At 32.3% G+C, this 14,726-nt stretch overlaps 1 protein-coding gene across 1 annotated transcript; it reads right to left on the reverse strand.

The window, feature by feature from the left end:
• Positions 1 to 586: 586 nt before the first annotated feature.
• On the reverse strand, positions 587 to 14,640 carry LOC140447944 (uncharacterized). Its single transcript, XM_072540890.1, has 4 exons — positions 14,413 to 14,640; positions 10,889 to 11,080; positions 10,341 to 10,446; positions 587 to 6,887 (listed from the first exon to the last, which is right to left on the reverse strand). The coding sequence occupies exons 1-4, from the start codon at positions 14,533 to 14,535 to the stop codon at positions 6,319 to 6,321; spliced, it is 990 nt and encodes a 329-aa protein (XP_072396991.1). The 5' UTR covers positions 14,536 to 14,640; the 3' UTR covers positions 587 to 6,318.
• Between the last annotated feature and the right edge of the window lie 86 nt (positions 14,641 to 14,726).

Consider the following 14,726-nt stretch of genomic DNA (forward strand, 5'->3'; position numbering starts at 1 on the left):
AGGATGGAAATGCTTAAAGATTTCTGCATGGGATCAGTTTATATATTAATCCCTGTCTCCAAACAGGATCGTATGCTAATGTTAGATCTATGAGTGTTGCGGCTGTTTTTAGATTCTTTTAAAAACTAGTTTCTGTATACGTTGTTAGTGACAAGATTATATAGGTTCCTACACCTTCCACTTCAAAAGTAGAAAACGTATTGCTAATAAGCCATCATCAGTTGGCGCTACAGCTCTTCCTGAGCCTTGACCTGCTTCAAAACATGCATCCATCCTTCTTCTACTCCAATCTGCCTTAAATCTTCCTGCACGCCGTCCATATATCTGAGTTTAGGTTGCCCCCTTGTTCTTCCGGCTGACCTATTTAGCATAGTTATTTCAACAGGATCACTTTCATCCATCCGCATAACGTAGTCCACACATCTTAGATGGTTTCTTTTGATGGTTTTCACGATTGGATCACCAAAAACTCTATAGAGTTCGAAATTATAACGCCTCCTACATAGACCCCGTTCGTTAATTCCGCAATATATGGTACTCGATACTTTTAAAGATTGGTAGTAACTATTCAAATAATAAGCCATAGTTTAACAAAATTGTTTATTAAAATTTTAAAAAGTTAAATGTGTATAATTCTTTATAAAACGTGTTAACATTATAAATATAACATTATAAATAGGGCAAATAATTTGAGGCGGTAATAAGTTGAGGTTTTCAATAAACAATGAGACCTAATAGGACTCACGTATCATTTATGTAAAATAATTAGATGATCTAAACTCCAAATTTAACACATTTATGTAAAACTTTTCAAATCAGCATTCTGTAGCCTGGTTTCAAAGAGGGCCAACTCCATTTTTTTGAAAATTCAGATATTGACGGTTTCTTGTGTAAAATAACATAGGGAATCCAAATCTAAATAGTTTTGGTGTCAAAAATGGCTAGAACGATGTTAACACTGCATTTGAATAGTACCCTTGGTTACAAAATCGGCCGGCTCTCAAATATGTTGGTGACAAAAACAGCCATCTCCACAAAGCACCAATCAGACGGCTTCATTCTGTCACGTGACATCACCGCCTCAGTTGAAACAGTAGACAGCAGTGAACTGAGCTATTCTGGTGTGTTGTGACTGGCGTTGTTTTATTGTTTAGTATTTTAAAGTTTTACTAATATACTAAAAAGATATTACTGTAATAAACCTGCAGAAATGACATGGAAGGAACTAATGTTAAAGAATCTCATTTATTGAAAGGAAGAAAGAAACTACCAAATCCTTCAAATTAGAAAAGAACCAAACAGAAGATTTTGAGGTTAGTATTAAACCGTAACCTAACATTGAATAAACTAATAGACAAACTTAAATAACATTCATTCAAAGTTACTATTACTTAGTCCTAGGCCTAGTTATTAGAGTGAAAATGGACCATTTCTAGTAGGCCTAATCTATTTTCACATTATTTTTATTTTGCTTTAACTTATGTTAGAATAAAATAAGTTCCCCTGACATAAAACAGTTTGTATTTTAGTTTTGAATCCAATGTTTGTTTTAGGTACAGTTCAAAGGGATTACCTGATGCTCCTTCATGTGGCCACAGAGGGAAGAAAAATTGCAGTTTATTGAAGATGCAAGATATAAATAGGTTTCATAGTGCATTTTATTCTGAAAAGACAAAAGCCAGCCAAGATGCTTTCATTCTTAAGTATTGCACAGCAGAACAACCAAAAAGAACCAGACCAGGAGACGGAACAAGACATACTTAAGGCGTAACCTACCAATATTGTATTGAAACAACAGCAGTAGAGATATGTAGGAACACGTTTATTAATGTATTGGGAATCACAAAGTTGAAGGTGTTTTCACAAGATTTAAAGAAGACGGATGTCTCATCCCCGTTGAAACTCGGGGTGGTTATAGGAAGGTTAACACAATCAGAAACAAAACTGATTCTGTAATACATTTTGTAAAGCAGTTTAAAGGCACATAATCACATTTCAGTAGAGCGAGGAGTACTCGTATTTCTCTTGATTCCACCCTGTCTATTTCTAAAATGTGGAAGATGTACGAAGAATCAGTTAATGATGAATTTAAAGTTAAAGAGTCGTTTTTTCGACACATATTCGTAACTACGTTCAACATTAGCTTTAAAAGGCCTTCGACAGATGTGTGTTCAACTTGTCTTCAATACAAAGAAAAAATTAAAGTTCAAAAAAAAATGAGGCAATATTGCAAAGGATTAAAGCAGAGTACACTGTTCACACTACTAGTGCTAAAGGGTTTTTTAAGCTTTTGAAAAAAGATGAACCTAATGTTGCTATAATGTCGTACGACATGCAAAAAAATATGCCTCTGCCAAAGCTCCCATATCAGAGTGTGAACTATTCAAGACAGTTATACTGCTATAATCTTTCTGACGATAGTTTCTGGATATTCTACCGGAACCGAAGCTTTACGCAAAGAAAATGCAACAATTTACTCTTGGGCCGAACACGAAATAAAAAAGTCTTCGAATGAAATAGCCTCTGCAGTATTTGAAGAACTTGAGTGCAGATCTAAAACTGGTTACTTTGAAAGAAAAGACACCTTAAGGCTAGTAGCTGATGGGTGTCCAAGTCAAAACAAGGATAGTATTGTATTAACGATGTGCATTTCTTGACTGCACATGACTAAAACTTCAATCACAACAGTGGAGCTTGTGTTTCCTGTTACCGGTCACTAATATCTGCCTAGTGATATAATTTTTGGTGGCATAGAACGAAGTGTAAAGAAAAGAGATACAATTGTGCAGCTTGAAGAGTATCATTCAGAGTTTAGTAAGCATGGGACAGTCAAACTTTTAGGAAAATACTGGACCAACCAAGATTGGAAGTCAGAAGCTAAAAACTGCGTTAAAGACCCAACAAATCTTCATTTCACAAGTCAAAAAGTTAATTCTGACCAAGAAACAAAAGTCAGTAACTGTCAGTGGCGAACAAAACTACAGTTTCCCAATTAATTCAAGTTTGAGTGTCATGAGACCAGGGAAAAAAGTAAGGAATATAAATCCAACTGAACTTACGCTTGGAGTCAAAGTTAATTCGTTAAAAATGAAAGACGTGCGCGTTTTATTACAAAAACATTATGGTGAAAAATGGAATGAAATAGAAAGTGGTATGAAATGGTATCACGAAGTGATAAACAATAATGAAATGATGCCTGAAAATCCACTTCCTGAATGTGAGTGCTTAAATATTGCAGATTGTGATGAAGTCGTGGAAGTCAACCAAGTTGTAGTGGACATTTGTTTCAGAATTATTGTAAGATTTAGATATTGTCTACCGATCAAGCAGGTATCTAAAGAACTTTTGTTGTTAGTGTATTAATCGGGTTTTTAAATTTTATTGACAAATATTGTATTAACCCAGTAAATTATTAATATTTTTAACACATATTTCAACTTTTTTTATTTTCACTAAAAAAATCTTCAGTATAGGGCAAGCCTCGAAGCATTGCTACCGATATTTTACTGCTGACTTAAGATATCAGCGACACCATCAGCAATATTTTTGGTGACAAAAATGACTATCTCCACATGTTGGTTACAAACACGGTCAACTCCATATTTCAACGTTAAATATCCCTTTAACTACAGTAAAAAGCATAAATATTATTACTCCAAGATGCTCTGGAAATAATTATTAATCAACAAAAAAAAATTTCAAACGTACCAATTGTGTGGAAGTAGTTTAAACAGTTTTTACCTATACTGAAAATTTTGCTAAATGGAGTTGGCCATCTTTGAAACCAGCTACATTTAATATATCATTACAGTATAACGGATTGCGTACTTTGATATAATCATCGATATAATATAATAAGGATGGAACTTATGAATAAATACTTGCCTCCAAACTGGCTGTAACAATGACCGATCTTGTTTCCGGAATGTCAGTGGTGTCCGAAAAAAATTCTTCAGGTGCAAATATGTACAATAATTATTTATATTGTTCTGAAGCTATTTTCTTGTGGCATTTTAATGTAATTACTATTTAAATGGGAATAAGCCACAATTAAAGGTTAAAGTACGTTTATTGACGTTTCAATTTCCACTTCGGAAATCGTTCTCAAAATACGAACTAATGTTTGTATTTTGAAATAAAGAAATAAAGGCTTTGAAAACCTTGGATTAATGGAGAATTAATATATCTGATCAAGTATAAAAGAAAGTTGTGGAACAAATATAGACGTACAAATCGCATAGAGGATTTACTAATTCATCGAGTCTTTGCCAAAGATTTAAAGAAATCTCTACATAAAGCTCGTGTTGGCTACGAAGAGAGTATAGCCATTAGTAATAACTGTAAAAAATTGTACAAGTATATTAGATCTTCGTTGACAACAAAAGTTTCTATACTTTTACTGGAAAATGATAATGGGGATATATCCCAAAGTAACTATGAGGATACCGAAGTCCTCGCCAGTACTTTCTCTGTCGAACCCACTAATCATCAGTTGCATAATATTTTCTTCGTCTTCGTGGCCACAAACTTAAGTTTAAAAAGGAAACTTTTTTAACAACTATACAATTTTTTCTCTGTAATCGTATGTTCTCGATGTGGAATGGCCTTCCGGCTGAGATCACAGATGCTCCATCTGTCAATATCTTCAAAAATAAACTGGATGACCATTTGCTCCATAGTTGAACATTTAATTTGTACTAAACACTTGCTATTACCTATGTTTTTGTATATTTATTTAGTTAGTTAGTGCTTAATATGTAACTATTGTAATGTAACCTTTTAATTGCACACTATATAACATTGTATTCACATGGGCATATGGGTTTTGCGACCCCTGCTCAAATTTATTGTAAAATAAAATAAATAAATAAATAAAAAGTTTATAAAATAATATGTATTGTCACGCGAAGGTCAATGTTCAGATCGTGGCTGAAAAGTACGTTCCTCATTTTTACAAAAGTGACTCGAGCTTGTTCTATACAGCTTTTAATTTCTACGGTTGGATCCTCAGACAAGGAAAGAGAGAAGACAGGTAACGCTCATTTAATAAACCTTCGAAAAGGGAAGGCAGTTTCGATGTAACCGCCATGTTTTGGTGCCTGTACGTTGCCCATTACTACCTCTCACAGGGTTACCAGGTCTACTGATTTCAACTTCAATTTACTGAAACACTATATCGATCTACTAAAAAATATGTAATGATAAAATCATGTTCAAAAATTGATCATTATGTCAGTGTTCAATTATAAATTAAAAAAAAAATCTATGTATTGATATATATTTATTATTCTCAATCTACTGAAGAAATAAAATATGACCTGGCAACCTTTCTGGTGCCGGTTTAGGCACAGAATAAATAACAATCAGAATGCCCACTCTCAGATGCCGCCTTTGAAGTGTGTCAGCACGCGATCGCCATGTTTTAAACGGAAACATAGACTCGGATTGAGAATTTTGTGACAAACTACAACAGAACTGTAATTTAAATTATTAGAGATTAATAATTTAGTAAGTTTGAAATAATTTAATCTCTTCTTCAACTAAAAGTACGAATAAAATAGTGCATATTATGTCTATGGTTGCGTAATTAAATTAAACCGGGTTAATTTTTCTATGCACACCAGATAAAGATTCACTGAACAGCACTGGTTTCGTTTAAAACATAGCTGATTCCGTCTGCGCGACCTTATCTTGTCAAGCAGAGTGGGCTTTCTGATTGTTTATTATTCTGTGATCTGTGGTTTAGGCTTCAGTCAATTCCATACGATTATGCGTCCTCTCTCTTTCCTTGTCTAATGTTGGATCCCAGCTGACATTGATATTATTGCCGAGATATAAGAGTTTCTCTACTCTGTCCATGATGTCTCTCTACTCTGATGTAAGATAGAAACACAAATATAAAAACAAAGATGGTGTCGTCACTTAGCTCTAGAGACTGCTCGGTATATATGTTAATATATAAGTCTATCATATTTAGGTATATTACTAACATAACCTAACATTTGCTTACAAAAAAACTGTAATTAAAATAATGGCTGACACTATTTTGTGATTAAAAGTCCTATTATATGTAATTTTGTGCTGTGACTGCTTGTTAAATGAAATTTCTACGTCATTTTACACATAGCAACACAGGATTATAATACGTCATACTGTTTTAACAGAGTACGTTTTGAATACTGTAATCTTCTGTATATTTTCCGAGTTTTACACTTGTATGAACTTATTTAAGTAAATGATACATCATAAGGCCCAAACAGTTAATCAAAGATAACTTTAATATTTAAGTTTTTATGAATGCATTACCTATTTTTTGTATTAAATACAATCTAAGAGTTCTTGTGTATTGAAAGATTCTGTTTGAGAATCTTCTTTGATATTAGCTATATTGGCACTTGCAGTTTCTTTATCTATTTTCTGTACTTTGCTAATTTCTGGAGTATTACAAATTTCTTTAAAATCATTTATTCCCCTTTGTCTTTTGGGCAGATTACCTATATCTTCCGATTCGTCGAAAATCGAATCATAATTAACTTTCTTTGATGTGCTGGGAAGTGCTTCTTCAATTATTACACCTTCCTCTTTCTTCGATTTTTCATCATCGGTGTTATACCCATCCGAATTGTTACTTGATTCTGATTCTGAAACGTTCATTTCATGCTTTTGTTTTTCTTCTTTTTCTTTTTTTAAAGTTTTCGGTTTCCTCGATTTTATTTCGGGATTCAATACCGGTCTTCCCGCTTTTAGCGCCTCTATCGTTTGAGTTAAATGCTGAATTTTTCTTTTCTTTTCGTTTAATACTAGGACAAAATTACTATATAATTCTTGTTCTCTATTCAAGTTTCTATCTACTAGTTCCGTCACTTTTTCCTCCAATCTCGCATACCCTACAAACAAAGTTTATTCATTAATAAATATATTTTACATTTAGATATAAATATACATATTAGTCTAAAGTTTAACAATACAGTAATGAAACAGTGTAAACAAAAAGTCACTGACAATTTTCGTCATTTATAGTGTAATTTTCTAACAAGTATCACTGCTGACAGAGCTGGATAGAAGAGACCGACGGAATTCTGTGCACCTAATGGAAAATACTTACAAAAAGTTTCCTATAATCACACAAACTTCCATAATTTAACTACTGAAACTTGTATCTATTGGGAAGGTAATTCCCATAATAAAACGTTTAAAGTTTGACGGATCTTGAAGAAAAAAAATTACTTCAAAAAACTGTCATTTCGCGGTATTCCCCTAAGTACGGGATAATTCTGCGCAGAAATTAAATAAAGCTGCATTCGAAAAAAAAAATAAATATTGCAAATAATAAATAATAATAAAGCAAATATTGCAAACAAAACAAATTTATTAGAGACAAAATTTAAAAAACACACTAAAGAGATCATTTTATTTTCTGACTGTCTTCCGTTCAATCTTGGCACACATATCGCACGTATAATTAACCAACCACTACATTCTGAATACGCCCAATTCGAACACATTACATAACGGTACCAAATTTTTTTTTCTCTCGTTCGAATTCAGCGCGCACCAAACACTTCTCATTTTCTAATATTAGATCTACATCATCTAGTTCATCATCACCACAAGGTGTACTCTCATAACTTTCAGACTCCAGAATCATCAAAATGTAAGTTTCTAACTCCAGCTTTCTTGCTTACAGGTCGTTTCTTTGCTTTAGTAGCCAGTTTTCCTACGGTTCCTGTCATCCTTTTCCTGGTTTCAGTTTTTTGGCCTCTTCAGCTTTTTCTTAAGATTACTCTTTTCTTTTTTTATTTCTAATTGAATTTTTAATGTCGAGGAAGTGAAAATTTATGAGTGTTGTTTTGCACGTGATTTGGAACTTTTCTTTACAATTTTGACAGGGAGAGGCGCTAGCTTTTCAATAGGTACACTAGACTGAGTTTTAACATTTCCTGACGTTCCAGGCTGGGTTTCAGCTGGCTGGTTTGATTTCAATTTGGCATTATTAGATGGAGTTTAGTACATATTTTCATCATATCTCGATGGCCCAGGTTGGGGTTCGGTATTTCTAGGTAGAGTTCTCTGCATAGTTTTATCACATCTCGATGGTCCCGGTTGTGTTGGTATTATATCTAGTTGGAATTATCTGCAGAGTTTCGTCAAATCTCGACGGTATTGTTTGTGGTGCCGTTTTATTTACTTTCGACTGCTAAAGAGCACTGTCATCATAGTTGGTATCGTCAGTTTCATTTAAGTTCATTACAATGTGTATACATATCTGAAACTTCAGTGTGGTCTACTAAGTTGAAATCATCTTCAGAGAATTGATTAGGATCTACGGGCCATATTCCTGCACCATGAAACCAAGATATTCCCTTGTCCATCGTGGCAAATCTCAGATATGCTCTGATAAAAATGGAAGCAAGTTCATGTGTGACCTTTTCATGAGTATGAGTTCTCAGATACAAGTCGCACTCACGGTTTAAATCATTCTTTAAGAGTCCAAAAAAAGTAAGGTCAAGTGGTTGAAGCCTGTGTGAGGTATGAAAGGGAAGTGAAACCATAACAATTCCGTGTGATCTGCAGTAAGTATAAATCTCCAAAGAAATGTGACTCCCATAGTTATCTAACATAAAAAGCACTGGATCTTCTTTCGATGCCTTTAAATGCTGACAAAAATGTTTTATCCAGTCGAAAAATAAAACTCTTCATTTGTGTAACCGTTTTTTGAACATCTGTATATTGCTCCAATTGGGAATCCTCTGATTAATTGTGGATTAATACGTATTCGAAGGAATATGAACATAGGAGAGACAAACTGTTCTAAAGCATACTGGTAACATTTTCCCTCTTTCCCAAGATATTATGGATCCTACTTGTTTTTGACCTTCTCGTACCAAAATTTAGATGTAGGAGACGAGTGCAAAGAGCACTGTTTGGAATTCGAGACTCACTACTCCCAAAGGTTGGAATCTATTCAATACACAATATGAATTATCTAACAGCAAGTGAATCTACATACTGACCTTCAGATCCCAGGAAAACACACGATGTTCTCGATTTTGCCATAACTATCTGAATATCTGACATATATTGTGACATAACATCTAGTTCTGCCTACAGTCCATTTATATGATCCCAATTCTTAATGCACAATAAAACACAAACTGGGACAAATTTCAAAATTAAATAAAAATAACCTTAAACTTAAAGGGACCAGCTGATATAGTAGCTACCGTCTAATACCTCACAGTCTCAATTCGGAATTCTGCATGGCTAGCAACTCCAGATATCAAACAAATAGACCAAAAACAAAACAAAGCATATCCTATTACACATAAAAAAACTATTAATTGAGAAGAGCTAGGAAAAGATGATAAAAATCAAAAAACATATTAGATAAAATGTACTTAAATAGAATGGCACACATACTAGATAAAACTCTACAAGACTCCCGAATTGACTTTTCAACAATACATCACAGTTCTATCACCAGATGAACAATCAGCCTGGAAAGCAACGAAGAAATTCAAGAGCTACGTTGAAATACACCCAATAAGAAGCATGGATAATAGCTGGACACTGTCAAATGAAGAAAAAGTGAGAGTATTTGCAGAACATGTAGCTTAAGTTTTTTCACTTCACTTCCATCACACGGCAATGAAGAAAATATGGAATATCTGGACAGTCCTTGCCGAATGTAACTCCCAATGAACTCAACAAAGTCATCTGAAGTAATGCAAGTGATCAAATATATTAATCAATTAATATTTAAATGGGAATAAGCCACAATTAAAGGTTAAAATACATTTATTGACGTTTCAATTTCCACTTCGGAAATCGTTCTCGAAATTGAAACGTCAATAAATGTATTTTAACCTTTAATTGTGGCTTATTCCCATTTAAATATTAATTAATTTAAAATGCCACAAGAAAATAGCTTCAGAACAATATATTAATCCATACAAAGCTCCAGAATATGACTGAATAGTAAAAACAGTAATAAAATACTTACCTCAAAAGGCAATTGTCCTCCTTACATCAATATACAATAGAATCATGTGACTGTTACTTTCCCATACAGTTTAAAATTGCCCAGATAATCAGATAAATCAAGCCTCCTACCCCCAAAATGTCTAAATTTTTTGAGAAACTACTGCTCAAAAAAATCAAGGATGCAAACTCTATCAATCAACTAATTTCCGACCACCAATTTGTTTCCACATCTATGATAATAAGATAACTCTCATCACCCCACCTCACACATCTTTATAACAAAAACTAAAAATATTCATCATCACGAAAGATGAAATAAATAAATCATGAGAAAAATTATAATTGATTCTTTTTACCTTTTTTTAGTTCTGATGTTTCAGTTGAATTATCTGTGATCTGTTTCTTATTATTACTTAAACCATAGCTATCTAATAAATCGTATATACATTCTTGGAATGGTATCTAAAAGAGAAGAATGTACTAGAGTATTATTAAAAATGTTATCCTTATCACAACACCTTTAATTAGGCTGTCTCTGTACATTTAACTATAAATACAAATTTTGTTTTCCTGGCATTAAAACCAAAACAACCTACTTGTTTATATGTAGTTAAATGCATTTAGTATATGTTTAAAAATTCAATAAAAATATCCCCATAAAAATATTCCTAAGTTCTTAACTTATATAAACAAAAAACATAAAAATAATTCTACAATTGTAAATGATTACACTACAAAGTATAAATAAACCTTTAAGGCATATTTTAATACAATTGGAATTTAAATGAGATGTTACTGTTAAAAGTCAGACTGATAACTAAGAGTGTCAAGGGGTTGAACTGCATTTCACTTCACTGTGACATAAGCTACTGTACGTTAGTATAACTAATATAAATATAGTTACCTTTTTAAGTTTACAGGAAAAATACTTTATATTAATACTATTTTCATTACAGTAACATAGAAATTCTTTGTTTGTTAACTTAAAATTTACATTATCTGGAGTATCTTCTAAATATAGTTTTAGGGTGGAATAATATTCTTCAGCGTCTAGGTCAAGTTGTTTTGCTAATTTTTCAATATCATTACATGAAACCTAAAAATAAAAGTTAACAAATTAAAAAGTAAATAAATAGCAATTGGAAATGTGAATAGTACCAACTTGAAGTGTGTGGATTTTCCAGAAACTGAAGAATGAGATCCAATTGGCTATAATTATTTTGTACACTCTATATACCTCAATAACAAGATTTTGGCTACTTTCCCAGATGGCAAAGTAATTCTGACAGTTGGTTGAAACATCATGGCCCTGATTCTATTTCATTTCGATGTCGAAATTTAAAAGCGACTACGCCATGACAGTCGCAATCGCTAGCGATTCTCATTCATTTCGATTGTAGTTAAAACTGGGGATATTTACTTTATCATTTTGATACTGCTGAAAATTTGGGTTGGCCCTGTTGTTTATTGGCTGCACTACGCTTGTTGAATGTTTGTTTTGTTTACGTTACGTGAACGTCTTTTTTTTCTTCTTTGAGTTGTTAAATCATAAATATTGGCCATTCTCAATTATATTTGGAATTGAAAGAAAAGATGGCAAGAAAAAAAAGGCGATGTGGGAGATCCTTAAGTTATAACCACTAAGATTTGACTTAGTGGTTATATTCTAATATATTTTTAAATTTACTGCAGCTTAGTAATACTAACCCTAAACATTTTGGGTATCCTAGAGGCATAAACACCTTCCAAATATGGTTCTAATACCCTTATTAAATAATTTGCAGCTTGTTTATTAAGCCGGAATTGCTGCCTAAATTGAGCATCACTTAGTGAAAAAGAATTTTGAGTATCCCGTAACATTATTCTTATCCTCCGTTATGAACGTCGGATATCTAACCTCTCTAATTCCTCCAAAACTAGCAAATGTCCGTAAAACACAGCCATATTGATACTTTTTGCCTCAGTTTTCCTTGCAAGGATCAAAACACCGCCTACTTAAACTGAACCTAAGTTCACTTCTCCCAGTCCAGTCAGTCATGTCAGATTAATTTCGACTCGAAATGAAATTTCAACCACTTTCTTGTGGTTGAAATTAATTTCGATAAGTCGAAAACTAGTGACGTCGTTTGGTTAGTTCAGCTGAAATCCACAAGGTTCGCAAAGTCGCATTTCGACGTCGCCATATTAATTTCGACATGTTTTGAGTCGAAATCTCAATTAGAATCAGGACCCAGGGAAACTTCAAGAAGCTGACAACAAAATAAATGAGTTGACAAATTTGTGGATGATAAAATTAAATGAAAATAAATTGCTACATGTTTAGTTGGGTCTTCTACAAAAACTAACAAACAAAACTTAATAGAAGTAATTAAACCATTTCCTGACAAGAGACAGCAAAATATATGTGTATTGCCTCAGACACTCAACTGAAATGGAAAGAACACAAAAAAAGAAAAGAACTTGACTTCAAATTTAGAAAAAATTATTGGTTGCTTGAAAGAAACTCAATCCAAGAACTTGGAGTTGTCAATATAATATAAACTTTTAATTTATAAACAAATCCTAAAGTCAGTCTGAATCTATAGTATACAACTATGGAAGTGTGCTGCTAAAACATAATTCAAGTATTTCAAAACAAGGTTCTGAGGGGCATTTCTGAGGGAAAATTTCAACAATTTGATTAGGAGGTACACAAAAAAGCAAGAGGAGCAACTCCACTTCCAACACAAGGCAGAGATAATACCAACCTTAGACCAACAAGGCTCAAAAGAAACCATTTGAATTGATGTGTTAAACAATAGTGAAAAAATATAGCACACTACTTTAGGGAAAACATAGAAGGATAAATGGAAAATTTTTAGATATGATTAAAATTAAATGTTAGTCAGGTATGACTGGTAACAATATCTGGTTAATACCATCTTATCTACTGTACCTACTTTAACTATTTTATGTTCACAATTGTTATAAAGTTTAGATTCATTGATCTTATTCTTTTGATATCTAATATTTCTAAAAATTCCAGTGGATATATTATTGAAGCTTTGTCTTTCTCCTCTTATTTCTATCAATTGGCTTTTTCTTGTTCTAACGATGTCCATTTATTTTCTCCCCCAACTTAGCTTTGACTTTAATTTCTTATAGAAATATTTTATAAATTCTTTTATTAGTTCTGCTATAGTTGTATCACTGATGGATGGTTTTATTTTTATTGGATTATTACTTACTGTTTCTGTGTTCAACCTTTCTACTTTGTAGCTTATCTTCTTGTTTTTTATATACTGTCTCCTTTAAGAAGGTCTCCATCCTTCCTCAACTTCTTCCCTGTATTCACATGTGCCTTCATATGGCATTTTTATCTTATTTAGAGATGTTATGGATATTTGAATACTATGTTCACACTGGCATAGTGTATATCAATGATTCAATCATCAATCAATTTGTGTAACTTGTCAAATCACATCCTTGGGGAACAAATTTAACGTTTTAGAAGTTAGTTAAGGGCAAGAATGAGACACAAATTTTGGTAATTTAGTTATTACCGAATACTATATGTAAAAGTTTTTCTTAAACATCCCCTCGTTAAAGTTGCTTGAAAGAGGAAAAATTGGCAAATATGTGGTTGTTTCTCCAAAAATTTCATATTTTTTAAAATTGCATATTAATGTTGTATGGCACACATTTTGACTTTGTTGCACATAAAGAGGTGGTAAAAACGAAAATTCATCAACCAAATACATGTTATCTAAGGAAGAGTTACAATTCTGACTTGAGACCCCAGGTCAAGATAAATATTAGGAATATTGTAGTGTTGATAACTCAATTTGTTATATTAGGAAAACGTAACACATTTTACATCAAGTATTACATTTTAAATACTGCTTTTGAAAAACAGTTAACATTTATATTTTTGTTGACATCTCCCAAAATTTAATGTTTTTGTTTTATGCAAATACAAAACAGAGGAATGGATGCAGAAAAAATAACAGAACAAAAAATGTTTGCCAAGTTGAGTTTACAAATCATAAAGATTGTTCAATAATTTACTTAAACAAACTCTTAAAACACACTGGAATAAACATTGTAATTGGACAACAATAACAAATGTCCACAATCTGAAAAGTATTTATTCATTACCAACATTGAAATTTTGTACAAATAATCAGCTTAATACATTTAGAGAATTTTTAGTTTTGATGATTTTGCAAGAAAATCCATATAACTCCAAAGAAAATAATATAAAGAATAAATGAACTATTTATATATCTAAGATTCAAGTGGCACTTGATCATGTAAGAATGATAAAAATAAACAGCAGTTACATAAAATATTGATTGTTTCCGTAACTATTGGATAACCAAGGTTGTTATCCTCAATACAGTTAACACCTTTGGTGCATTTTAAGAAATTCTCGATCTTCATATTTACCTCAGCTTTCCAAGCATTGGATTTTTCTAAAATAACCAAATTAAAATTATTCTCATTAAATACAATATGTAATCTTAATTGTTCTGCATTGTTTGTTTCCACCTTTTTAAAAAGCGAAGTCATTCTACCATTGATAAAAATCAAAATTTCTCGATTAAAATATGAAAATATTAAAATACTTAAGTTATGTTAAAAACATTTTTGTTTATACATTATTTGTTAGGTTAGGTTAAATGTCATATGTCATTCTAGATTCTAGAAGAAGACGAGGACAGAATGTCAGAATACGCTAATGTTTAAATTTTAAGTTAATT

Source organism: Diabrotica undecimpunctata, chromosome 8, assembly GCF_040954645.1.
Source record: "Diabrotica undecimpunctata isolate CICGRU chromosome 8, icDiaUnde3, whole genome shotgun sequence".
Taxonomy (NCBI): Eukaryota; Metazoa; Arthropoda; class Insecta; order Coleoptera; family Chrysomelidae; genus Diabrotica; species Diabrotica undecimpunctata.